Source organism: Oxyura jamaicensis, chromosome 3, assembly GCF_011077185.1.
Source record: "Oxyura jamaicensis isolate SHBP4307 breed ruddy duck chromosome 3, BPBGC_Ojam_1.0, whole genome shotgun sequence".
NCBI classification, from domain to species: Eukaryota; Metazoa; Chordata; class Aves; order Anseriformes; family Anatidae; genus Oxyura; species Oxyura jamaicensis.
The window spans coordinates 48,101,055-48,127,985 of NC_048895.1; the positions used below are offsets into that span (position 1 = coordinate 48,101,055).

Here is a 26,931-nt window from a genome sequence, read left to right on the forward strand (position 1 = left end):
ATTAAACCATCTTTCAAGTGTAAATATTGTCTCAATCTGGTAACAACCTGAGACTACCCCAAGGGCTTACCCTGAGATTAAATTGAAGTTGGTCCTTACACACCAGTATAAATGTGCGTGGCTGAAATTACAACCAGGACTCTAGTGTTAGGAAAAAATCAAGTTCTGCCTGCACAAGCAATTTCCCATACTTTCCAGCAACATTGTTCTTGACTATTCTCTAGCAAAGTGAGACCAACCAATTTGAGAACAAAAACATGTCTCACAAAACAGGAAAGTGCCTTCACATTTCCCAGCATCCAATAATACAAATGTCTGAGCCTGATTTGGTAATATATCCAATTCAAGGTTGTTTGAATGTCCACTCCACAGCAAAGGGGGTCACAGCATGGGAGAATGATTAACTTAATCTGCCTGCCCTGTTTGTTTGATGCCACCTCACTCCAGTGCAAGTCAATAAAACTTTGTGCACCGACACACACAACTTCCAGCACCCGCCAGCTGGGCCAAAATGGGAATTAGCAAAGCTGCCTTGCTCTTTCTTTTTGTGCTCAGCTCAGGTAAGAGTCCTTTGTCTTCCTTCCACTTGTGTGGGTGAGATGGGGGCCAAACGCTTGCAAGCTCCATATTGTGAAGATGGATCCCCAAACCCACGTGTCACCACATACCTGGATGCTGGTGGGCTTGGGGCTTGCTGGCCAGCAAGAATTGCTGTTGAACAAAGGGAGAGCTGTGGTTGCTCTGGTGTGTTTGTTAGAGACATGAGAAGAGCAACAGCCTTGGTGTGTGCATGGGAACAAATGGCCAGCATTTGCCAACATGCCGAATGTCCAGAAATGGTGGCACCTTTGGCAATTTGCCTTCTACAAGGATATGTGTTTTTCTTGTGTAATTGGGAAATATAAAAGGGGTCACAGTTAGAAAAATGTATGAATAAATTTTAGCAACTGAAAATATTAAAGGCAAGTCCCAGCATAACAAATTCTAGATACTGTTTAATGTTAAGAACAATCATCTTTAAACTCTAGTTTCTAAACTGCGTTTTTCAAAAACACCCTAATTCAAATCAAATACACTTCTCAAATAAGTAAGAAGTATAAAAGAAGGTGGAAAATATAGTATTTTTCCATAGACTTTGGGAAAATGGTAGCAAGAATATGTATCACATTTTTATTCTAGTTGCATGTAGTTTCATTGTTTTCTTAAAGTGTTGTTCCCTGACGTAGCAGAAAATGGAAAAATAGATATTTTTCCCACCAAGTTATGATCCGATCAATATATTAAAAAAATAAATTTTGTAATTATTATGACAATACTATGCCAAAGTGTCAAAACAGAACAGAGTTAAGGTTGCAAGGAAGCTACACGATAGAGGGAATTCTTCAATTCTTCACCTGAATTTCTTGATGTTGTGGAGAGCATTATAGCACCACTGTGACATTTTATTTTTTTAACCCAGTTGAATGTTTTCATTCACAATTGACTTCATCTAAATGTCATTTTTGTTTTAAAATACCTAGTGGAATCAGTAATTCCTGTGCCTGTCACATGAATTTGTATTGTATCCTTTTCCACTTTATCTTCATTTTATTTTTAACTATGCTTTTCTTTCATGCACTCTGTTAAACTGTCACCTCTTAGTGCCAAACTGTCTCCTGGCATACATACAAAAAAAATAAACATCTGGTAACTTCTTTGGATTTGCAGTGGTATGAGAGGAAGTATAGTCTAGCTCTTATGTCCATGTTGTCAACTCTATATTGTAGATGCAAAATTATCAGAAAGAGCAATACTCAACTGCAGGCTGAATTAGCAGCCAGGTGAAGGAATTTAATTGGACCAGGAGGCATGTCAGCCTGTTTCATACTACAGAAGAGCATTTCTTAGGGAAGGGTGAAGTAGTTGCCTGAAATAAATTTCCTCAGTATCAAGGGCATAACTAAATAGCCCTGCAAAGTTTCTTGATCAGAGGCTATAGGTCCGAGCGGGAGGAGACTGCCTTCTCCCCATCCTGCTGCCATTGGGCAATGGCTCAGAAGGAAAAGGGTTAGAAGATGATGAAGAAAAAAGTTCCTCTTCTTTATCATATCTGTCACTCATGAAGGGGAGTCAAGGGTATGATTCATAGCCTGTTTGCCTTTTGTTCTTCAACTGTATAAATCAGAACACAGAAAAGCGCACAGGGCAGGACTGGGGTGTGCTGCAAAGACTGTAGGCCAAATGCCTGTTTGGGGTTGAAACCATGCAGAATGGATAACTGTCAGAGCCAAATGCTTATCATTAGAATCATATGCTCATCCAATAAAAAAACTGTAAAAAAATATCACAAGACTCCTGCAACTCTGTGACCCTGCAGCTCTGAGTCATGAAAGTCATAGTCTGGTCAACTATAGCAAAACGTTCAGAAATTGCATAGCTGCAATAGGAAAAACAAACCAAACCAAACCAACCAACCAACAACAACAAAAAATAATAATAATAATAAAAAAATCACCACTACCAATAACAAAACCACTAAATGGCAAACTCCTTTACAAAGGATTTTATATGAGCATTTTTGGTTTTCATTTATTCACACAAGACTACCTTTTAGTATCACATATATGGATCATGCAGCTGTAGCTCAGAAGCTGTAAGATTAATTTATTTACTGGTTTATTGTCCTGTGTTCTTTCATTGCAATAGAGGGCAACATCTGCTACCTTAATAATTAGGTAAGATCAAATACAGACTTATTTAAAATAAATAAATAAATAAATAAATAAATAAATGATTAACTGAACATGACTACAGTGATAACCCCAAAATGATGGCACATTTCTTGCAAGAGAATTTGAACAAAGTTAACTATGGTGTGACTGATAATACTGAAATGGTACTATATGGGTAGAGATCAGCCATGGACAACACCTTCATATCCTTCCTGAGTCCCACTTCTGTGCTTTCTCCAAAGTATGGACAACCAACATATTCTTTATGTCTGTGAAAACACACTACTTTCTTTTTGTCACTTTTCTTTGTTCTCTTCACTTTATACATTAGGTTTGTGTTACTTTCAATGACTTTTAAATTACACAAAGCACTACTTAAGCCACATCTTTGTCTTGCTTTCCACTGGGTTTTCAGTGACACCACCCTTCACCATATCAGGCATGAAAAGTCTTTTTTAATTTATTAGTCAGTTAATGTTATCATTAACTGATTTCTTACCGTAACTAAATAAATGTCTCACCAAGATGACAAAGAATTAAACATGGAGGTTTGAAATTAATCATTTCTGCATTCACATTACCTCTTTCTTTCTTTTTCCTTTTAGTGCAAGGAAACATACTAGACAGCTATGTGAGAACAGAAGGAGCTTGGCTGCTTAACCCAAAGAAGCAACTTTATAAGACAAATACTAAAGAAGAATGTGCGGAGCAGTGTGAAACTGAAACTAAATTCACTTGCAGGTAATTTCTGCTGGTTCCTATATACATGTTTCAGATGGTGGAAATATGCACATGTACAGATGATTGAGTAGTCTACTTTATTGACTGAACTTGAGAGGAATATCCTAGGAGTGTGTTCTTCTGAGGTTTGTTGGAAAAACGGAAGGCATATAGGAAGTCAATGCCTGAGAGACATGGATGAAGACAAACAGAAAACGGTTAAGAAAATTATGTCAGGTTTTTATTGGAAAATATTATTATCTCTTGATGTATAGCTTCACATGCTGAAAACCAGCTTGACATGGTTTCATTAGGACTCATATTCCTTTTGCAATACAGTCATAAATAATTGCTTGGGAATCTATGGCAGCAATATTCACATTTCTCATGCTCATTGCCGTACATATTATCCTGAAGACACATTCATTATTCTGAATTTTACTAGAATTTGGACTTGGGTAACTTCTATTTACTGTGAGAAGGAGACAGGCATCTAAACCTAAGTCATTTTTCTGGCCAAGCACTCTCTCTGTATTTGCATTTAACAAGGACCAGGGAATTAGGAGGGATGAAAGATGTTAACCAGTCTATACCACCAGCTTTCACCCAGGATCTTGTCTTAGCAGAGCCTCTTGCTTTGAACCTAAGGCTTCTGAGCCTTCCACACCTCAGCTTCAGGAGCCCATTCATTTTATTTCAGCTGTAAAGCAGGCAACTGGAGCAATGAGTAGAGAGAACCGTGACTGCAGTGGGAGGCCTTCCTCCCAAGTGAGGCAGGGAGGTTTTCTCTTCTAATCATCATTAGTCCTTGGTCTACCACTTCTGCAGGATATCTTTTTGAACTCAGAATATTGACTGTCTGCAGCACGCTTTCCAGCACTTGGTTCTTTTTCAGGTTTTTATCATTCAGGGATACTCTGGTTCTGACTGCTTCATGTGTTTTATAACTTTGTGTTTTAAATCTGAAAAAGGTGAGGACCTGACAGCAAAAGGGAAAATTATGCTTATTTTAAAGAGATGTAATAACCCTAAAGGATTATTTTGTCAGAGGTTTGCTGACAGCATAAAGTATCACTTAATCCCTTTGATCTGACTCCCCTCTCTGAAAACCACACAGAGAAGGCAAATCTTCAGTAGTACTTAGCTCAGGCAGGTAGGAATGAAGGCAGAGAGGATGGGAGTCTATGTTAAGATTATATATTTACAATTTGTAAGGAATTATTGCTCCCTTTTGGGCTCAGTATCATTCCTTAGATTCTACCTCAGGTCCATAGCCTCTACCTCAGGTCCATCACCTGACAGCAGAATGACTTTAGGGTGTTTTGTCCTTGCCTCCCGGATTAATTGTGAGATCTCTTAAGATCAGTAGAGAACAGGTGCTATCTGGCAGGGAAGAATCTGGGGGAAGAAAGGTAAATGTTCAGCAGAACTTCAAGACCAGGCCAGTACTGCCATCTCAGTGCTTCAGACCAATGAATGCAGGCCAATACTTCAGTCTTGTACTTCTGCCTTAGCTGAGTGTTGGACCATGCTTTTAAGCTACAACCCTAATGTAAATTTAGCATTACTGAGAGCTCAGCTTGGAACAGGGGAAAGAACTGAGTTCAGTTTGACCTAGAACAACCAGTACTTCTCAGAGAACTCATGGACTCAGCAGGAAGGTCATATGTGATCATACTCCTCTGGGAAGAGGCTGTGCGGATTGAGAAGTACAGGCATACCTGGACCATGCCAGTTGATCTCAGGGATACAGAGCAGTTTTTTCATTGTTTAATTTCCTAGTGTAGACCTGCCTGCTTAACGCCATGTTTCTATTGCTCTTCATTGGTTCAGTAAAATCAACAACAGAAATTACTTAACCTCCCAGGAGTTTTCCTTGGATACAGTTGTAAAGGTTACACCATCTTCTCTAGTTTTGTGGACTTAACAGCCTTGACACTTACTGAACAAATAGCTGTGTTTTCCAAAGTGCTTACATTGCTTCAAGTAATGATGACCTAAAACATTTATCACAAGGTAATTTATGCTGTTGGTTTGTTGTGTTTCGCCTGTTCCTTGGTAACTGCTGAATACTGTAGAATATTCTGCTTCTTGAATGAACACTAATATTTTTGAAACAAGATCAAGGTCCTTTGTGCATGTATCCTCTTCGACATGTTTTCTGGCATTTCTGGCACATTATAAATGTTGGTGGGATTTTTTGTTTTGTTTTGTTTTACCCTAGACATGATTTCTTCATATAGCTCCCTTTCAACCTAACTTTGATATGGAGACTCAGGAGTCAAATCACCACTGCAAATGGGATCTGGGATACTAAGTGATTTGTGAAACAGTGGCTGGATCTTAAATATTGCTGAAGTGCCGTGCTTCCAAAATGATAACTGAATACTAGAAAGGGTGATCAGGAAAATAATGCACATATTCAATTACTGTTTCTTACTTTGCTCCCTCCTTTTAATTTCAACAGGGCCTTCTTATTCACCAGTAAAGACCAACAGTGTTTTACATTGGCTGAGAACACCAAAACAGCAGTGATATTCAGAAGAACAAATGCAGTTCTTTATGAAAAAAGACGTAAGTTTACGTTTTGATATTATTTCTCTGAGATATCCTTTTGAGTGAGACTAACATAACACTATTGTATCAAGGGCCACATCCTCACTGAGTCACACAAAGTGTATAGATCAGCCTTTATCTAATACCAGGTTTCTAGCACGTTGCTGGAAAAGGAAGTGCCAACTTTTTATCTGTGCTTCAGCACAGAGTGCTTCAGCAACTTCCTTCTTCCCTAAATTCTGGGGATCCACGGGACACAAAAAAAACAAACAAAAAAAAAACACTGTTGCTCTGAGAACACAGATAGTGCTAGAAGTAAAGGAGATGCATAAGGGTCCCTTCTCACCTTTTAAACCTGCCACTAACCTATGTTCTCTTCCACTACCATCTTCTCTGTCTCTGCTGAGGGTACAAGTAAGAGCTACTTGCGCTGGCAATGATTTCTAAGACACACCTTTGCCCAGTGAAAAACTGGCAGAAACTACCAAATAATTTCACATGCACCTCTAAAATAGTCACAGTTTACCTCAAGGGTACTCAAATCAATTTTATTTTACTTTCATGCATTCTCAGAATTATTCATGTATATGATATAATTAATTGATGTGGTATTTTGGATTCTTCTTTTGTATATATATATATTTTTTTCAGTGTTGTCTTTTTTTGTTTGTTTGTTTTACTACAGTGCATTTGATTTCCTATTCTATCTGGCAAATAGTAAGTCTATCTTTAAGAAATGGCAACTATCCAATTTTTTTATCATCTCTTTAAAAAAATCTATCACCTTATGCCACAGGCAAACAAATGATTAGGTTCTAAGACTATTTTTGACTTATATAATCAAGCACTGATCTCTTGCTATATAGAGGGAAGAAGGAATGTATTTCATTTTTAATGTAATATGTTTCATTGTATCATTCTCTGACTTAATAATACACCAAAAATAACCTTACCGATCAACCAGACATGAGATAATCATTTAACCTTTTAATAGAATCAGTGATGCCCTCTGTTAAATGACTTTGCCATCATTGCATTTCACCATTTGTCAACTTGTAACTTTTAAAAAATATATTAATACATTTGAGAATGTTCAGAAATTGGAAACTATGGCAGGTAAAATGGATATGGTCCTTCAACAAAGAAAGGAAATGAACTGGTCTCTCAGGTGGTGCAAATCATCCAGTGGTCTCAATAAGCCAGTTTCTTAGCAAAAGTCAAGACTCACAATAACTAGACTGTAAATATCAATTTGCTCCACCAAACTGCATTCTTACTCCTCTGTTGATTTGCAAAGCCTCAAAAAATAAGGTAATGTTATGTGATTAGCTCATGTAAGATTTTATGCAGTAATTTAATAACTTTATCTGGGTTAAAAATGAGTATCCATATGAAATTGTATTCAGATATGGTGGATAAAAGTTCTCACAGGAGGGTGGGAAAGCACTGGACCACATTGCCCAGAGAGGCTGTGGAGCCTCCACTCCTACAGGTACTGACTGCACAAAGCCCTCATCCAGCTGAATGGGGGTTTGGGCCAAAACCTATGAGGATCCTTTTCAGGCTAATATTTTACATGATTCTAGGTATTTTTTCTTATGTTTTTATAATCTTTGAGCAGATGTTTGATTTTTTCTCTGACTTTAATGTCAACTCATAATTCAGTTTTGACTCCTCAGGGAGAACTCCCAGAACTACTATATTTAGTATAGTTAGTAGAACTACTATAGTTAAAAAATAAAAAATGTAATATTCAGTTACCTTTATTAACTCACTGTCTGGCTTGAAAATCTTTGATGTTTTAAATTGTCAGATCAATATAGGAATTATTTTTTTCTGGCAGAGAATTTATTTTTACCCATCTGCAATAACTAGAGATAAAGCTCTAAAGCCCATAGCCAGTTTCCCTTTTTGTATATATAACTGATAGATAATTTAATGCTTTGAACATAAGATGTATTTATTATAGCACCAGAAGCTGGTGGGAATTTCCCCGAACCATGATTAAATAATACTAAACAATCTGCTGCAGTTCGTATTGTAGAAAGAAAACAGAATGGATCTATTGGCAAGTAAGAAAATTCAAAAACTGAACAAATAACTTACTTTGAAATACTGCTTAGTGATTTTGTTTCAGTATTGTGATCAAAAGACTGTGATTCTGGCTTACCCTATCATTTTTGAGACATCATTTGGATTCACTGGCATTAGAACCTGGATGACAGTCCTGCAATATTCAGACATATTCTGTTATGGTATCTTTCAGTGATAATAGGCATGGATTTTAGTTTCTTCAAAAAGAGAAAAACCACAGCAGTAGAGATGTAAAGAACGGCAGTTCTACTGAGCTGGAATGACAAAAAAAAATGCACATCAACCCACAGAAAGCAAAGATGTGCTTCATTTCAGTTGTTCTGTTTTCTGGTTTATGAGTTTTTGGTTACTGATGGGGGACATGTCCAAGATTCATACAAAGCATAATAAAGTCCTGACTATGCATATATATATGCATGTCTGTGTATATACACATAAGTACAGTAAAGCTGTGGAAAAAGCTGTGAAACATCCTTTCTTGGATAGTTTTGAGATATTAGATAATATGTTAATATAGCCCTTAGTGTGTATGTGTCAGATGGTTTCTCTGTTGCTCATCTCTTCATTCCAGAGGATCTTAATTATGTGTCCATTCTAATGATAACATAGTTTTAATCAGCTGTGATGGAACACAAAAGAAAATGTAGCTTTTACCTAGGCAGACCATATCACTGTCCCTAGGACCTGCTGCCATACAGGTACTTCAAGGAAATTCCTATCACATGCCCAGATATTTTTGCAATATGATTGCTGAAGCCTTTATTATTATTATTTTTATTAATCACAGAATTTGCAGAATTATTTTTCCTATGACATGTGGTATAGAACAGGAATTTAATCTTCTCTGGGTTATAGAAAGAGTAATAAGAATTAAATCTAGTGTTTGAGAATTGCTATGCACATGCCTGTTTGTAAATAGTTAACCCAAGGGAACATGGGTTGAGTTTGGGGATCAAAGTTAGTTATTTGTCATCAGACAGAAAGAAACTTAAAGGTTATATAAACGGTCAAAAGTTTATGCAAACAGAAAGAGCCAGTGTTTGACTGATTCAATGTTCAGTTATTCAGGTTTTTAATGTTAATTTATTGCAAAACTGTTTGAGGGTTCCAAATGGCTTCCAGCTAAATTTTCTAGAGTAAACTTGCCCATATACATACATTGAAGTGAAGATAGGCCTAAAGGTAGCCTCATAAATCTAGTTCTAAACTACCTGTCAGCCCACAGAAGATCTGGAACTATTTTCAGAATCAAGTGTCAGTTCTTTTCACTTTTGTTAAGGCAGATCAGTGTAAAATGACAGTCTTTCTGCAGGTGTATGCTAATCTTGTGCTTGTACATCACCTTTGGTATAACAAATGATGAGAAAAGCTGTTGCAAAACTGGATCTCCACAAATATCTGATTTGGATGTTGCTTAAAGACATTGAGACAAGCCAGGTCACAACCTAAAAGAGAAGTTGCTTTATTGCAGCTAGAAGGGAGGAACTGGATGATGAAATATACCCTGTGTATAGAAAAATGTTGAATGGGGGGAAATGTGAAGAATGCCGTAGTTCCTGGTGAAAAAAAATAAAAATAAAAGGAAAAAAAAAAAAGAAAGAAAAAAAGAAAAATATATATAGGTTGTTGTTTCAACTCAATCTATATTTTTAAAGTAAAAATGCTTCATGAAGCTTATCTTTAAACGAATAAGTGACTAATAAAAATTATTTATTTCATCTGTTAATAAATACAAAAGGTAATTGCACTAAGAAAAATTTGGGAATCTCATTGCCAGCATGTTTGGACTTGGGGGAAGTCGGGGGGGGGGTTATTGATAAATTTTGCCATTTAACCTTTACTGGCAGTTTGAGAAGAGAACAAAGTTGACATTTGACATTATTCTCAACTCAGAGACAGTGAATATACAAGCCCTGAGACTGCATGGGTCTGCACTGTGGACCAGGCTTGAAACAGATACTTTTTATGACACTTTTTTTTATACATTAATTTTAATAATGGGTTCTGCACAGAGTACAATTTGGAAAAATTGTGCACTAATCAGTGTTAGGGAAAATTTATGAGGCTTTGAAGTTCTGCTTTGCTATGGATGCCTGATATTCCTCACCTTTTGCATTTTTTTCCCCATAACGTCACTGAGGATATTTTATCACTATAGTCTGTGAGGCTTTTTTGGAAGTTTTCTTTCATGCTAGGTCTTGTTAACAGCATGACCCTGTCAACAGTTGCACTAATGCAGCAGTGCAGGTGCTATGACGAAGCCTTGGGAAAAGAAGATGCAGTGGGGAGCCAGGAATACTTGAAGTCACTCCTGCTGCTAACCCAGGTCATGTAACCCACCACTTTGGGCAGAGAAGCTATTGAGTTACCTGCTTAATTCTCCAAGCTAGAAGACATACTGCCTGGCAGTGACTCTCCCTAAACTGCATATGCAGAAGCTCCAAGGGAACTTGCAGACATCTAACTTCATTCTGCTGTGCCGTGGCAGAGCCACTGCTTGCATGCCAGCTCTCATGTCACAGTCATCAGCTCTTTGCTTGGAAAGATGGTTGTTCAGATTCCCCAGGGAAATCTTAAAGGTTGCAGCGGATTTGTGGTTGCTCCCTCCTCCTTCCAGGAAAAAAAAAAAAAAAAAGAAAAAAAGAAAAAAAGAAAAAAAAATGACCACCTCAAGATTTCAGGTCTAATTTTATGTAAAGGTTAATAATTTTAAAGAATTTAATATTTTCAAGGATACCAATGCAAACATCAGGCTGATGTCAATATTAATACTCCCTTTGACTATTATAATGACAGGGTTTCATTACTAATTCTTTCTCTCCTTTTTCTTTTTTCTTTTTTTTTTTTTTTTTTATGAAGGGACTACTAAGTTTTGAAAGCTAAGGGTACAAAAACATGTATAATGTGCACTTTCAACCAACTGTCCATTTTATCTTGTATTTTGTCTTGAATTTGAATATAATATAACAAATTAATTAAATCTCATTCATGATATGGTGAACTTTAATGAAAACATTGATTCTGTATATGCTAAATTCCAATGGACATGTGATGATACTGATTAATTATGTATGTTTCATTTCAGTTTATCTTCTAGAATGCAAGGAGGGAAAAGGGGTGAATTACAGAGGAACAGAAGCCAAAACTCAGAAGGGTGTGCCATGCCAGAACTGGGCTGATAGTACACCCCATAAACCTAAGTATGGCCTTTTCATATTTGTATTTTCATGTTTTTCTGAAATTTTGCTAAGCCATTTATATGTGCTGAGTAGTCTTATAAGCAACGCATTTGGTGTTCAAGTTTTATAAAATAATTTCCTACAATAATTTCCTTCTTTAATCTGAATTGGAATACAGACACCTGCAACTGGGGCTGCATGATCAAAGAGGACTTTTTCAGTCTTGGCAGTTGCATTTAATTTTGTAGTCATTACATGAGCAAAATGATAGACAGGGAATCTGTAGGTTCTGCTGAAATAAGAATTTTTCATTAATCTCAGCAGGGCAATTTCTTTTCCTGGCTGAAAGTATATAATTAGACAGAGTACATTGTTCTATCAGTGAATTCATAGACAATCAACAAGGCAGTATTTATTATTTTTAATGAAAAACAACCAACCAACCAGGTTTACTTAGCAACCACCTACTGACATAGCACAGTATTCAGGTCAGAGAGAGCTCTCACATTTCAGCAAAGTACTTCTCATAGTATCTCCTTGGAACGTGTGCCAAAGGAGAATTTTCTCTGTATTAAAAAGTACCTTGGCTGAGCAAAAAATATTGGAAACTGGATAGCTGGAGTGAATGCAAGTATTAAAGACTTTGCTGGCCTTAAAAACAACACATTTCCTGAATTCTACAGCCATGGCACTGGTAACCCTTCAGTTAAGGCACACGGTAGCTGTTAGGAGACTTCTAATGAATGACATCTTCATAATGGTCATCAAATACAGATTTCATTTTTAGAGTCCTCAAATGAACAATTGGGATATTTCCCATATTCTCTAATCCCGTTTTAATTCTTTTTCAGTTACACACCTGAAAAACACCCTAATGCAGGCCTGGAAGAAAATTACTGCAGAAACCCTGATAATGATGAAAAGGGACCCTGGTGTTACACAACAGATCCTAATACCAGATTTGATTACTGTAACATCCCAGAGTGTGAAGGTCAGGATATGTATACAAATTTTTACCCCCTTTTGGAAGATGTGTTCAAGACAGTGAAGTTATTCTGATTGTGATAAATGATTGAGTCCCAGATAGGATTTTTGTGATTTATTAAGTGAATAGAGGCAAGCAAACAGCGCTGGGTGCACCGGGAGTCTCTGCTCTACCAGGACGCACACCTGTTACATCAGGTGGTTGATTTTTATGCTCCTAGACTAATACATATTCATCACTATTCCTAGAAAAGGCAGGGTTATTATAATTAGTTCCCGGAATCCAAACCCTCCCTGGACGCATGCCTATCAGTCTCTGGTGGTCTTTCTGGGGGTCTCTTGTGCTGAAGGCTCGTAGTCTTCCTCCCAGGCTTTGTCCTTCGGTCGTCCATCAACTCCCCCTTTCTCCTTATTTGGTGGATCTCTTTGCTAGTTAGCAGAGGCTTGCGCAGCGTCCCATGCAAAAGTCTGCAGTTTCCTAAAAAAATCCTTGGTCCTCTTACCTCCCAGACTAGAGTCTCAATGTTCGCCCTTCAAACCCTCTATTTACACAAATTGCTGGATTGTTCCTTTCTATGATACAAGAACTATGTACACTAATCACTCTCTTTTTCTTAAATAGGAGTTTATATTTCATCATGCGGCCCTAGCATTGTTCCATACTGACACGAATCAAATAAACACATTTCACATGATACTTTTATTTTTAATTGAGGATTTGTTCCAAATTTGAGGTTAGTTCAGCCTGGAAATTTACATAAAGGTTTTCAACAGCAACCACAAAGATACCAAAAGACTCTCAAAACATGATAGGAGCAAGGCACAGATTTTCAATTATAACTCAGTAGTATTAGTTCATCTCTTCTAAGAACTATAGTCTGTAGTGTATTTTTTAAATGGAATACTCTAAAAGTAATCAACAAATTGAAGTCAGCTTACCTAGAAAAATAAGCTTTTACTTTGCCAAAAAAGGCTGACTTTCAGCCATGGGGTCTGATTAGACTCTAGATTGTCAATTGAGGTGCGTGTGAATGTTTATGGATCAGTTCTCAGGAAATTTCTGTTTCTGTTGTCTTCTCTCTGCCTTGTTCCTACAGTGGAGTGCATGCACTGCAGTGGAGAAAACTATCATGGAGTAGTTGCAACAACAGCATCTGGACTTGAGTGCCAGCGCTGGGACTCCCAGCAACCTCACTCTCACGGATACCTCCCTGAAAAGTGAGTCAGACTCTGTGATGAGACGTTTATCATCAAGGTGGCCTGAAGATCACTCTGCCCCGGACAGGCTAATTGTTAGAGCTAGCCATTAGTGACTTTACTACTTATTTTTTTTCCTGTTCAGTTTTCCGGAGAAGGATCTGAAGATGAATTATTGCCGTAATCCTGATGGTGAACCCCGGCCCTGGTGTTTCACTACCAACCCGAATAAACGCTGGGAATTTTGTAACGTTCCTCGTTGCAGTGAGTCTGACTTATAGAGTTCTAGACACAAATCCATCTAGACACCTTCTGTTTGGGGGGGTGCAAAGAGCTAGAACAAACAGAAGAGCCACCCCCACCCTACCCCCCCAAAAAGAGGAAAGAATAAGAAACACTGACTTTTAACCCAAGAAACAGGAAAGTAAGAATAAATAAATAAATAAATAAATTACCTTGAAACGAGCCTTTGATAGCTCTTCTGAGCGTAGAGATTTCTGTCATAGGTATTCCTTCCGTGTTCCCTTTTTGATGATAGTTTCATTCTTTCTGAAAAACTTTTGTGTTTGTTTTTTGGTTGTTTGTTTGTTTTTCACTTCTGGTTCAATTTCCTTTTCCCATGAAGGCCTGGCCTTGCCACCATACTTTTCCCTGGGACTTCTCACCAGACCTCATCCTTGTCGCCCCTAACTCTCACCAGTTAAAGTACACCTCTTTTATGTTTGCACCAACACCTCTATCTGATGTGCCACTTTCACCCCAATTTTCTTCACAGTATTACCATTTGCTCAGTTTCCAGCTGTGTTCTGATGGGGCTGTTAACACTTTGTTGTGTTGTTTCCTGGCTGCAGCTAAGGGACCATGTGGCTGTTTGTGAAAATGTTAAAATTAAAGACAGAAAAAATAATAAAATATTTTTAGATATTTTCTGTACATTTTGGACTTACCAAACATTTTGGTCTTTAAACCTTACCTGAAAAAAAAGCTATAAATCTGACCTAGTAAAACTCTGCGTTTATCTCTGCAATAGCAACACCCCCACCAGAACCTGCACCAGGACGTCAGTGCCTATCAGGAAGAGGAGACGACTATCGAGGCACGATATCTGTTACCGAATCAGGAAATACCTGTCAGCACTGGAGTGCTCAATCTCCTCACAGACATGCTCGCACGCCTGAAAACTATCCCTGCAAGTAAGTGAAACCTCTCCTGTATTCGCTGCCCATGAGAAGTATCAAGGCACAGAATGACTTCATTTTTCTCCAACTGCGTTGCAGAGTCTTCAAGCTACACCAGTGCCAATCATCTTTTCAGTTGTTTTTTTTCACACGTTTTCCTCTTTTTATTCACTTCTTGGTTTTGGGTCCTAGCATGTTTTCTTGTGACTTTAAAGTTCTGCTTAATTATCTTTTTCCCTCTTCAGTTCATCCTTTTACTGTATTGTTGCTTGAGCAAGACTATGTAAAATAAGAAAGTAATTATTATGATATTTGCTTATGGCTAGATACTTTCACTCTATGTTTCTCCTGCACTGTTCTTGGCCTCAAAGTACTACATGAAGTACAATCCTCAAATCATCTACCCATCCAGCAGGTGTCTGGTTTAGCACATCCAAAATGTCAGTGCATTGCAATAATTCATCTAGTAAATGGCATCGGTAAATGCCTATAGCAGTTACCCAGATGTAAATATAGCAGTAAACTGGGCAGCAAGATACATTTCCTCCTTGTTCATAACCTTTATCAGGTTTCCACGAGAGGCTTTTCTTAGCCACGTTTTCTGTTTCAGGAATTTAGAGGAAAACTACTGTAGAAACCCTGATGGTGAGAAGATGCCATGGTGTTACACCACCAACAGTACTGCTCGGTGGGAATACTGCACCATTCCCTCCTGTGATGGGGTAGAGCAAGACACTGCTGGTAAGAACAATGGGAGACATCTGCAGTAGGGAAGTGAAGTGTTGCTGAGTTTTATTGCAAAAAAACTTAGGTGGCCCTCTGCTGAGTTGTATTATTGCTGTAACTCTCAGTAATGTTATCTAGTAGTTGAATTCCTGAGCCTGGTGTGGAGCCTGGGCTGGTATGTTCAGTCTGGTGGAGAAGTGCAGAGAAAGTATTAAGCCACTTACTGACCCAGCTGGGGAAAAATACCAGTAACAGAGGTATTTGTCTTTTACTGGATGGTGGTTCTCTCCACTTCTAAATTTTAAATATTTCATGGAAAACTTAATTAGCTTTACATGCAAGTTCATTACAAACTGAGTTCAAAGCAAAACCTAAGGTAATTTATGAGCACTGTACCTAGGCTTCATTAAAAGCAATCAAAAGGATATTCACCTTACAGAAAGTAGGCTTATTTCATGTGCAGATGTGTGGTAGTCACAGACATCCCCCTAGTCTGGAGAAATCTTGATCCATGTGTGAATATTTTATCATTAGCTGAAATAAATATGCATATGTGACAGTAAAATTGATGTACAAGTGCTTTAAATCTGGCATATCATGAAATTTCACAAACATTTTGGAAGTCTTCTTTTTGATCTAGAGTTTGAGAAAGATGTTGTTACAGGGAGCATGCAGTGGCAGTCAGTGAAGTATTCTGGCTTGCTGTCTTCTGTTGGCTTTCTGTGTTCACATATAAATATCCAAGTATAAAGATTCAAGGGAAGTTTTTCTGTTATTCACTACAGCTGTTGATGGGCCTGAGCAAGCTCAAATTACTGAGGAGTGCTATCAAGGCAATGGTGTGAGTTATCGTGGCACAATGTCTTTCACTGTCACAGGAAAGAAATGTCAAGCCTGGAACTCAATGTCACCACACCGTCACAATAAAACGTCAGACAAGTTCCCAAATGCGTATGTGTATTTCCCATTTCCATGTTTCCTTCATGAATGACCACTCACAAACACATTTTTATTTTTAGCACCTTTACACAACAGTGATTTTAAAGTTGGCAAGGGAGCATACTTGATAAAAATCATTCCTTCCTTTTTTTCTTTTTTCTTTTTTCTTTTTTTTTAATGTGGAAAGATTATCTTTTAATATCATCTTGAAACAAAACACAGTTGTCACTAGTATGCTTTAGACTGTTAACTAACAGTTTCTATATTGCTTTTAAACAAATTAAAAGTTTTCATAATCTTTCCCTTACACTGAAACAAACTATTTCTATACATTAGTTTATTCCTGAGTTTAAGTCTTTGCTTCCTAGTCTGCAGTTCATTAGAGCTTTGTGGAATGGATGAGTGACTTTCTTATTCCTAACACTTAGTATTTATTTATTTTGAAATTTAAAAAGATATGTCTTCCTAAGAGCTATTACAATATTTAGAAAAGCAAAAAGAATTGGAATTTTAGTATACATATCTGCATTTACTGACCTGGATTTGTAAACAGTATTAGTACTATATGCCTTCAACAGTGAATAAGTACTTATCATAATTAAATTTTCTTTCATAATTAAGTTTTAATTTCAAAATTATTACTTTTTTCTTGATTTCTTTATGCTGGAAATAAGATATTTGTTAGACATTTCACATGTTAAGAAATATACGCTATCTCTGTTCCGGTCCTGCTTTCTAAAATATTCTTTCAAGTTCTTCTCAGACCTGCGGCATGGATGGGCATACGATATGCTTGCATTTGTAGGGACCTGAAGCAGAATTATTGCAGAAACCCAGATGCTGATAGCCGGCCGTGGTGCTACACCACTGACCCAGGTGTGAGATGGGAGTACTGCAACCTGAAGAAGTGTGATGACAATTTACAAATCACTCTACCAAAACCTCCTCAGACAACTCTGAAACCAGATCCTGGTGAGAATACTTTCTGCTCCCCTCAGGAATAACAGTAAAAAGCAAGTTGCTTTTTATGCAAAAGTCATAGAATTTAGTGAGAATGAAAGAGAATTCTAAACAATTACAGAATTTAATATAATACCTTATCCACTGTCATCACTTAATGAACTTTCCTGTAGGATTTTATAGGATAGTTTCTGTATTCAATTTTAGATTAATATAGGATCTTTCATCTATGATATCAGGCAATATTGAAAACAGAAGGAAACAAATAGCTGGTCGTCTCTACACTCCGGTGGGAGGTCTACTAGCAGTGACAACAAATATGGAGGTCATGGCATTTTACTGGAAATTGTTCTAATAATATCTTTTCCTGTGCCATGCATTCATATCTCCAGGGCTCCATTTCCCACCAGACAACAGCTGACCTTTTGAATTCAGTTCAGATAGAACTTTGTTGTATCCAGCTTTCATTTTTTATTCTGTTCTGTTTTTCAGCTTGAAAACTAATAATTTTGGCTGACTATGTATTACTGCCTTTTACATACTGTAAAACATGTTGATGAACAGGTATCAGTGCCTATAAGGAAAAGACTTCATGAGTGCATGGCCTTTGTGGTCCTGGCTTCTGGAGTCAGGAGGGGTCAGCTGAATCTAACATCTTTGATTTATAACTTTCATAATCATGAAGAAAGCTTCACAAATGCAAGCAAATTAGAATGTGACTGCCAGAGACCATTGACACTACTTTGTCCTTCTTTCCATATACACATATTAAGTAGGACTTCTAAGTCCTAATAACATTTCCTCAAATTTATTTCTGCTATACAACCATCAAGAATGGATGTGGCCCAATAGCTCGCAGCTGACAATCGTTAACGGTCATTTCCTTTTTCTTCCCAGAATGTATTAATGGAAATGGTAAAGATTATCGTGGCACAATCGCGAAAACTGCAAGGGGCAGGACTTGTCAAGATTGGAGGTCTCAGAGACCACACAGCCACGACTATTTCACTCCCTTGACTCATCCAGAAGCAGACCTGGGTAACAATGTAAGCAGTTGCTCATTTAATACTTGCTGTCATTGAGCATTTCCTCTTTGTCATGGCCCTTGAGCAAGCATTTCATGCCAGGTAAATTGATTTGTTTTCCTCAGTTCTGTCCAAGAACCTGATCACATTAATTTGTGTTGACATGAGCAGTCTGTTCTTCATTGGAACACACAGAGATCCCAGCAGCAACATCAAATACTTTTGCAGCATAGTCAAAGGGCTTCAGATCAGTATTTGCTTCTTGCCACTGCTGAGGACTATCTGGAGTTGGTCTGTGGGCAGTACCTCTGCCTCCTCTGCCAAAAAATACACCAGGGTCATAGGTTTCAGTAGCAAGAGTGACAGGTGAGATGTGGGGGGTTCAATGTTCAGTCCAAGTTCCTTAAGATATATATATACATGATGGATTGCAGCCCTAAGCCTTTACTAGTTCCCTCCCCCTACAAAGCCCTCCAACTTGCTGCAGCCTATCATGCAAGGATATACATGCTTCTGACCCATTCTGTACCTCATTCTCCATCTCTAAACTTCATCTCTAGTCTTAACATGTGTACCAATTAAAAGATCTTATGTTTCCAGCTGTATGTTGTGGCTAGCTGTGAATGTGATATAAAGAGCTTGCTTGATGTTGGCAGCTTGCGGTTTTTTGTTTGTTTGTTCTGTTTTGTTTTGTTTTTTTCCAGGTACACAACTTTAGGGCTTGTTTTAGCCATTTCTCTGATAGCATCACATAGCCTGTATTGAATTCCAGCTCAGATTGGAGGAATGCTCTATGAAAAGCTGCTCTCCATAACCTTTTGGCTCTTGCATAGAGTAATTAGTAGGGACTCTTGTAGAAGGGAAGCAATTATCCTCTCCTTTTTTCTAAGGCATGGGTTATAATTCAGAGTATAGTTTCTTCTTGTACTGGGTCTGGCTGGGATGTTAACTTTCCCTGCAGCATCCCATGCAGTGCTGCGCTCTGCACTTGTAGCTAGAACAGCAGTGGTATCACACCGGTGCTGTGTCTGCTGCTGAGCAGTGCTGGCACAGCATCAGGACTCTCTCTGACCCTCCTGGGGAGTGGGCAAAAAAAAAGTGAGAAAGAAACATCAGCAGGGCAGCTGACCTAAACCAACCAAAGGGATATTCCATACCATACGATGTCACACTCAGCAATAAAAGGTGAAAAAAGGAAGAAGAGGGGAGGGGTGGGCTCTCGTTGCGAAAACGTCTGTCCTCCCAGCTACGTGCGTTGAGGCCCTGCTTCAAGGATGTGGTCAAGCATCGCTCATTTGTGGGAAGTAGAGAGTAATTTCTTTCCTCTGCACTTCCACATAGCCTTTACTTGTTTTGTTCTGTTATTCCCTTTCCCCCTCTCTTTTCTCCTTTCCATTTTTTCCCTTTAGTTGAATTGTTCAATTAATAATAATATTTCCTTAATATTTTTTTCCTTTTAATTAAATTATCCTTATCTCAGCCCCTGAGTTGTTCTTTCCTTTACTTCTCCCCCTCCTCATCTGGGGAGGGGAATGAGAGAGCATTTGTGGTGTTCAGCTGCCTAGCACGGTAAAACCACCACGCTTCTACAACTAGAAAAGTATCTGGTAGAATTTCTTAAATAGAGAGGAGACTGCAATGGGAAATCAGAATCCAGGAGTTCAAACTGTTTTCTTGTTGCTAACTTCTGTGGGCAATGTGGCAATCTGTGTCTGTCTATACCCCTTCTCCCCTCCTCTCTGCATTACTTACTGAACGCTAGCTCTGGGCAGGGCACAGAGGGTGAAGATGTTCTGGAAGACCAGGATTGTGTTAAGCCTGTAGGAGTGAGACGCTGCTGCAGGGCCAAGTGGTTTCGCTTGCTGTCTTTTAGGGTGGTCAATAAACGCATGTGCAGATGGTGGGACTTGATTTGAGATGACATTGCCTAAATTCACATGCTTCCATGTGATAGCTTGCAACTGTTGATGTATCCGTGCTGAGTGGAAATAGGTCAGCATAGCCTGTGAACCCTACACAGTAATTCATCTAACCCAACACCCTACGTGTGGGTGAACACTACACCCCTGCCCCTGGGACTCATAGGCATCACTAAGTTGTGCAAGATCACTTTACACAATACCTACTTACCCCACAATCATGAAAACAGAGTGGGTGTGAAAAGACCTCAGAGCTGACACTGCTGTTCCTGCTAACTACAATGGAAGTAGGAGTAGAAAATTTTGTGCTTTAGAAAACATCTAGGTCAAAATCTCCTACATTTCTTGAGAGGTCAGAAATCCAAGCTTGCTCTAGAGAAGTTTGCTGCCAAAAGACAGTTAAAGAGATTTTGTTTTTACTATCTTTTTTAAAACTCACAGAGAAAACAGAAAAGTGAAACTTTTTTAATGAAATAGAAACCATTTATCAGGAAGGGATTGAAATTTATTTCCCAAATTTAATTTGATTTTATCCTGAAACATGCATTGGTATTTTTTTTTTCCTCTTCTTGTTAATAGCTGGTATCTTCATTCTTTGTTACAGTATTGCAGGAATCCTGATGGAGATGTGAATGGACCTTGGTGCTACACAACAGACCCAAGAAAAGCCTGGGAGTACTGTGACATTCCCAAGTGCCGTAATTATTCCTTTAAAGACTAGTGTCTCTCTTTCTTATATGACCATCTTTTATGACCTCTGGAGAACATTCAGTGATTAATCTGAAAGACTATTCTAAGACAGCGAAATAGCTTTAGATAGATTAAGGCTGTGGGGAAGTAATGCTTGAAACCAGTGTCTGAATTCTTAAGAGTAGTGCTTACTCCTCAGACTCCCCTAGCAGAGCACAAGATTTTCCTGGAGCACACTGAAGCCCATGGGGGTTTTGCCAGGTATTTCAAGATATGGCTGTTCTGCAGAAATTGTCCCTGCTCCTGCTTGGTCACCTGGCACAACTGAGTCATAAGCTGTGTGTGGCCAGGCTGAACAAGGGATACTCTTATCTCAGCAAAATTTTTGCGTCCCCTGCTCTTGTGACTCTGGTTCTGACCTGGATGTAAAACAGATTGTCCTTCTTCTGACCCCCAATATTTAACCAAATTCCCTTGTCTTTTTTACTCTTAATAAAGCAGTTCAGAACTCTGAATGAGATGGTGTAATGATGTAGATAGTCATAATGTTTTACTGCATTTCAAGTCCTTTCATGTCCATCACAGCAAAAGCCAGGCCAGGAAGTAGTTCCCACTCAAAACAAGGGTGACTTCCTTGATGCTTTATCCTCTCAGCTGCAAGCAACAGAAAACATGCTTATATGTTTACATACCTCTGATCAAAACCCCAAAATGGAACAAACAAGAATAAGATGATCTCTAATTTGCACATAGCGTAACTATAAAAGTCCTGCTGCCTTGAAAGTGTTGGGCTGGGGAAAAATGCATTTTCACATGATTATTGTCTTCTTTTTGAGGATCCAATTTCTTTTTAAAATACTTTTTTTGTTGTTCACTTAAAAAGCAGAGGAACCATGCTTTTGCCTTCAGCTTTGTTATTTAGTTCCTTTTGCTGACAAAAACATATCTATATGCCACGTTGTTAAGAGTCAGTTTTCCATGACTAAATAAAATCTGCCATTTTTTGAATAGTTCAGAGACATCTGAAGCCTGACAAAAGAGTGGACAGATTTTTTTTTCCAGAGAGACAGGGTTTGAATTTCATGTGCTGTACCATTAAGTTTAGTTTGAATACAGCTGGCTCTGCAACTTTTGCATTGCTGTAATTTGTAAGAATACATTAAAAGATGTTGGGAGAATTTATTTATTCTTTCTGTTTTCTTCTTCCCTCCACTCCTTTTTTTCCACCTCATTAGAGTTTTAATCGTGTATTTTGCTGAAAACCAAAAAGCATATGAGAAAAAAAACTACCAGACTTTTTTAAGTGTTGCAGGTGAAGGTAACCTAACAAAACATAGATGGTATGTAGTATATAACTACCTGCAGATCAAAACCTGAAGAGATAAGTATAAGAGGTTCAACTTTTAGTTTTCTGAGTGCAGAGTGAATATATATAGCAAATACTCTAAAGTTCCTCATAGGGATTTTTTTTTTCTTTTTTTCTTTCCTTATTCTGTAGCTCCTACTCAGTATGAGTGTGGGAAATCCAAGTTCAGACAAAAGTTGTGTGCTCAAAGGATTGTTGCTGGGTGTATTTCACATCCACACTCTTGGCCCTGGCAAATCAGTCTCCGGACAAGGTATAGCCATTCCCCATTACACCAGACTTTACAATCAAGGAACTTTTGCATCTCACAGGATGTTATTGTACATGGTTGCAACACTCTAAGGGAAAACTTAATTTGCATTTAAAAATTGTAGAAGACATAAATGCCTCTAAACTAAAAGTTGAAAATAAACTTTATTAGGCTACTTATTTCTTCTAAATTAGATTATTTGATAATCTTTTAGAAGGTAATTTAGATAACCAAGAATACTCCTTTTGTGTGACAAATACCTATAGAATAGACACAACTGCTAATTTGAAAAATGCTGTTATTTCACTAAAAGAAAGAAAGAAGTTAAATCTGTTACTATATCCTGCTGTAGAGTCAGTATCCTACAAGGAGAGGAAACAGTTTGAATTTTGGCTACTACAGATCTTGCTTATGAATCAAGGCCAGTTCCAAAGCTTTCTGACTGGGATCAGAGCTGGATAAAAGCCATGAACTCTAAAAAAGTATACATCTGTGCACATAAGGCTTTCCAGTAATAAAAACACTGGTTAATAATAATAATAATAATAAAAGCTGTTTTCATAAAAATGTTTACACAACACTATTGTCCTTGTAAGAAAGATTGTTCAAGGAGAGTAAAGTGTTTGATTCTTAATAAAAATGCAGAATAAGATCTTTAGTTTGTAAAGGCTGTGCTAGAAGAATTGACTGTTGAACTGCAGTGATGTACAGTTTACTTGCCCCCCTTAAACCTATCCCTTTTTCATGCCTTTCTGCTCTATTACAGCTTTGGCCTGCATTTCTGTGGGGGAACTCTGATAGACCCACAGTGGGTTCTTACTGCTGCTCACTGCCTAGAAAAGTAAGTATCCATTGTAGTCTTCATCAGAATTCAGTAATATGAGATAGAAAATAAGAGGAGAAACAAAATGGGCCCAATAACCAACCTGAGCTGTCTCTCTACTCAGCTTGCACATACAAGAATTGAGCCAAGACTATTCGTCATTCATTAAAGCAAAGTTTTGACTGAAAAACAAGGAATGAGAAGTGATAAATTTCTCCAGCAATCTTTGATTTTGTGGGCCATAATAAGGGATTGCAAAGCTAAATTTATGCCAAAGCTGGCTTTACTTTTCTTCTTTTGATAGAATGTTCCCAACAGTGTCATAAGAGTTCTACATCCTGGGTGTGCATTCATCAGCTCACTGTGTGCAATCATTTCCAATAGGTCATCACGGCCATCTGCATATAAAGTATATCTTGGATTACACAAAGAAAGAGCATTAGAGCCATCAGTGCAGAAAATAGATGTTGAGAAATTGTTCAAGGAGCCACACAGAGTGGATATTGCTCTACTAAAACTGAAGAGGTATCATTTCACCTGAAGCGTTCCTTCATTCTGACAGGACAGTTTTCGTGTGCCTCTATTTTGACTAAATAGTGGTTGGTTGGGGGTGTCACTGAAATGTATATTTCTTTACCTGTTGTGGCCCTCTCTTTCTTCCCTTTCTGCAGAAACTCCAGTGGAAACCAAGGTGATTCAGTTGCAGGGCTTCAGAAAGGGAAGGGGCTGCTTTGGGAGGGGAGGATGGCTAGGGATGGTGACCCAGGCTGGCAATGCACTTGGTGCCAGCTGTTGTGAGGCAAGGTGAAAGCAGCAGAGTAGAAGGAGGTTTTGAATGAGTGTTTTGTTTGTTTCTTTCAGCCCAGCAATCATCAATAATCATGTAATTCCAGTTTGCTTGCCTAAAGAAAATTCTGTGTTAGGAGGAAGAGAGGAGTGCTATGTGACAGGTTGGGGAGATACAAAAGGTGAGACAGAATTAACACACCTGAAAGCTATATTTTTGGAGCTTGGTATATACTTGTGTCCAAAATACATTCACTGTGTGCCAAAAACGCTCAAAAAAAGCTTGTAGGTGTCCATATTTTCCAACCTAGATAATTCTATAATTCTATGATGCTTCATCACAATTCATCAGGTACTGCTTTTCTTTCCAATGTCTCCTGATGTAGATTCTCCTAAATCACTCAGAGTGATATAAATTGAAACTCCCTAAACCGGTACTAAAACAGAAGAATCAGACCTAAGGGCATATTTACTCTTATTTCTCAGTCCACTGTGCTTTTCCCCAAAGTACTCTTCTACACAGTCAGAAGGAAAGTTTCTCTATACTTAGGTTATTTCTTAATCACATTAAGTGAGTTTGCTCATTCTCTCCAGTGATTTTTCTCCCAACCAGCCTTGTTCAGAAGGTCTCACTCAAATATAAACATGTTCACATTTTCACACCTCCTACTTTGTCTTGTCTGAGAAGAGCATCTTATCTTCTCTGCCTCCTTGCTTCTGCCCATCATGCCATTTTCAACTGCTTACTTCCTACCTGCTTTCTTCCACAGAGAGAAATTCTCAGATAGTGACAAATAAAATGGCTTGGGAATGATTCCCCCAGATACTGTAGGTACTGAATCTGTATGGATTTACTGATAGAGAGCAGTAAGGGCAAGCAGTGCAATGTGGATTTTGGTGAGTGGTAGAGGATTATAAGTGCCATGATGCTGATAACACTTACTGATTTTGGAATCATTCTGTTATGCATGGAAAGTACGTGCATAGTGCATAAACACTACACTTATTTTACTGGTTATTCCTATCACAATGTTGTTTTGCAGAGATGCTCATTTACCTTTGTCATTCATCGTGCTGTTTTTTTTATTATTATTATTTTAATATATATTGTTTATTTGCAAAGGAACTGGTGGTGATGGCTACTTAAAAGAAACAGGTTTCCCTGTAATTGAGAATAAAATATGCAACCGCCCTGAATTTTTGAATGGGAAAGTCAAAAATCATGAACTCTGTGCTGGGAATATTCATGGAGGCACAGATAGCTGCCAGGTAAGAAATTCTGTGAGTATCAGTTTTTATTGTAAACGTTTTCAGATCAAATAGTGCATTGCCTTCTGTGCTTAAGAGGCTTAAAATTAGCCTCAGGATGTTGCCACACCACCTGGTTTAAGAGCTGAAAAATGCATGTGGATTCTATTCTTTCCGTGCTCCTTCATCTGCTGCTTGGAAGTAGAGCAGGTAATTTTTCAGATATTTCTGAACTACAAAGCACATAGAAATACATGGCAGCCTGAGCCACGTGTATGGAAACCAGCCTAGAATGACTAATGATCTGATGTTTTTTCCAAACCACTTTGTTCGTCTCAGTTAGACTAACTCCAATACTAAAGCTAGCTCAGTTAACAATCAGAGTCATCCCAGGTAGCAATAAAGGATCAGTAGAGTGGAGTCTGCCATTTAGGCATACCAAAGGCCAAAGGAACAACTGGTTCCCAAGAGTCAATGCCTGTGCAAGTCATTCCATGGGAAGCAATCTTCACGCTGAACTTCCCTTTTGCTAAAAAGGAAGAATATGGTTGGCAATAGCTCGTAATATCTCACAAGCACAGCATGAAGGCTTCTCCAGTATACTGTGTTTTGAAATTTAGTTCTTGGGTTTATTTAAATGCATTAAAAGGCTTAGAAATGCTTAACATACTGAGTCAAAATGGACATTTTTCCTCCCTGAAAAGCTAGAGATGGCTCTGGAAAGAAGTCCAAAACCACCAGATTGCCTTGTAAGCAAGTCAATATCACTGCCAACACAGCACAGCTACCCTATACACAAGTACGGTGATGGTCAAGCAGGCCATTGAGGGATGTGAATTCACGTCTTAAGAAATATGTCTTGAATGCATGCACTCACTTGGTCTCTGACCGTGAAGCCATAAATACCTCAGAGGAGAGACTGAGGAAGGAAGGACAAATTAACAGTTACTAAAGGCAATAAGATTCCTTCTCACCAAATAGCATTATTTAAAAAATAAATGTTGACATTAGTTGACAAGAAGAGTTAACAAGAAGAGATAACTTTACAACATGTGTTAGAAAGCTCCTTTCTGGCTAAAGCTCCAGTGCTTTCTTATAACGTGTGAAGACCTCTCATGCAAGAGATATTTCTATTTCTGTGCCTCCTGTAAGAGTGCCACTCTTTTCAAACTGGTCTTTCATCCTGTTCTTTCTCACTCTGTTTAGGGGGACAGTGGAGGACCTCTAGTCTGTCTAGACCAAGATAAATTTGTCCAACATGGAGTTACCTCCTGGGGCCTTGGCTGTGCCCAGCCCATGAAACCTGGAGTTTATGTTCGAGTTTCTAATTATATTCCTTGGATTAAGAGCATAATGGAAAACAACTGATACTGGGTATGGACTGCCCTCTCCTGGAAAGCAGTATGCACATTAGAAATACAAGATTCCAAGTGCAATATTAAAGCTACAATCATTCCTTTAAAAAGTGAAATAAATATGATCATCCATTTAAAATTGCTATAAGTTAATGTTTATTGCCAAGAAACCCAATTGATGGTGTGTTACCCTCCTTCTATATATTCTGTGGTTTGATATGTTTG

At 38.2% G+C, this 26,931-nt stretch overlaps 1 protein-coding gene across 1 annotated transcript; it reads left to right on the forward strand.

The window, feature by feature from the left end:
• Window positions 1-422: 422 nt before the first annotated feature.
• Window positions 423-26,816, forward strand: PLG (plasminogen). Its single transcript, XM_035321407.1, has 19 exons — window positions 423-560; window positions 3,317-3,452; window positions 5,899-6,005; window positions 11,167-11,281; window positions 12,112-12,251; window positions 13,342-13,462; window positions 13,587-13,705; window positions 14,472-14,634; window positions 15,230-15,360; window positions 16,131-16,296; window positions 17,090-17,256; window positions 18,142-18,290; window positions 20,793-20,886; window positions 22,377-22,497; window positions 23,261-23,335; window positions 23,702-23,842; window positions 24,179-24,285; window positions 25,227-25,372; window positions 26,558-26,816. The coding sequence occupies exons 1-19, from the start codon at window positions 512-514 to the stop codon at window positions 26,717-26,719; spliced, it is 2,409 nt and encodes an 802-aa protein (XP_035177298.1). The 5' UTR covers window positions 423-511; the 3' UTR covers window positions 26,720-26,816.
• The last annotated feature ends 115 nt before the right edge of the window (window positions 26,817-26,931 follow it).

What these genes read in the sequence shown, in the direction of transcription:
- PLG (XM_035321407.1), top strand. Translation starts at nt 512, where the DNA reads ATGGGAATTAGCAAAGCTGCCTTGCTCTTTCTTTTTGTGCTCAGCTCA. An exon ending in TAACATCCCAGAGTGTGAAG is followed by an intron (nt 12,252 to 13,341) that starts GTCAGGATATGT and finishes TTGTTCCTACAG; the next exon opens with TGGAGTGCATGCACTGCAGT. An exon ending in TTGTAACGTTCCTCGTTGCA is followed by an intron (nt 13,706 to 14,471) that starts GTGAGTCTGACT and finishes TCTCTGCAATAG; the next exon opens with CAACACCCCCACCAGAACCT.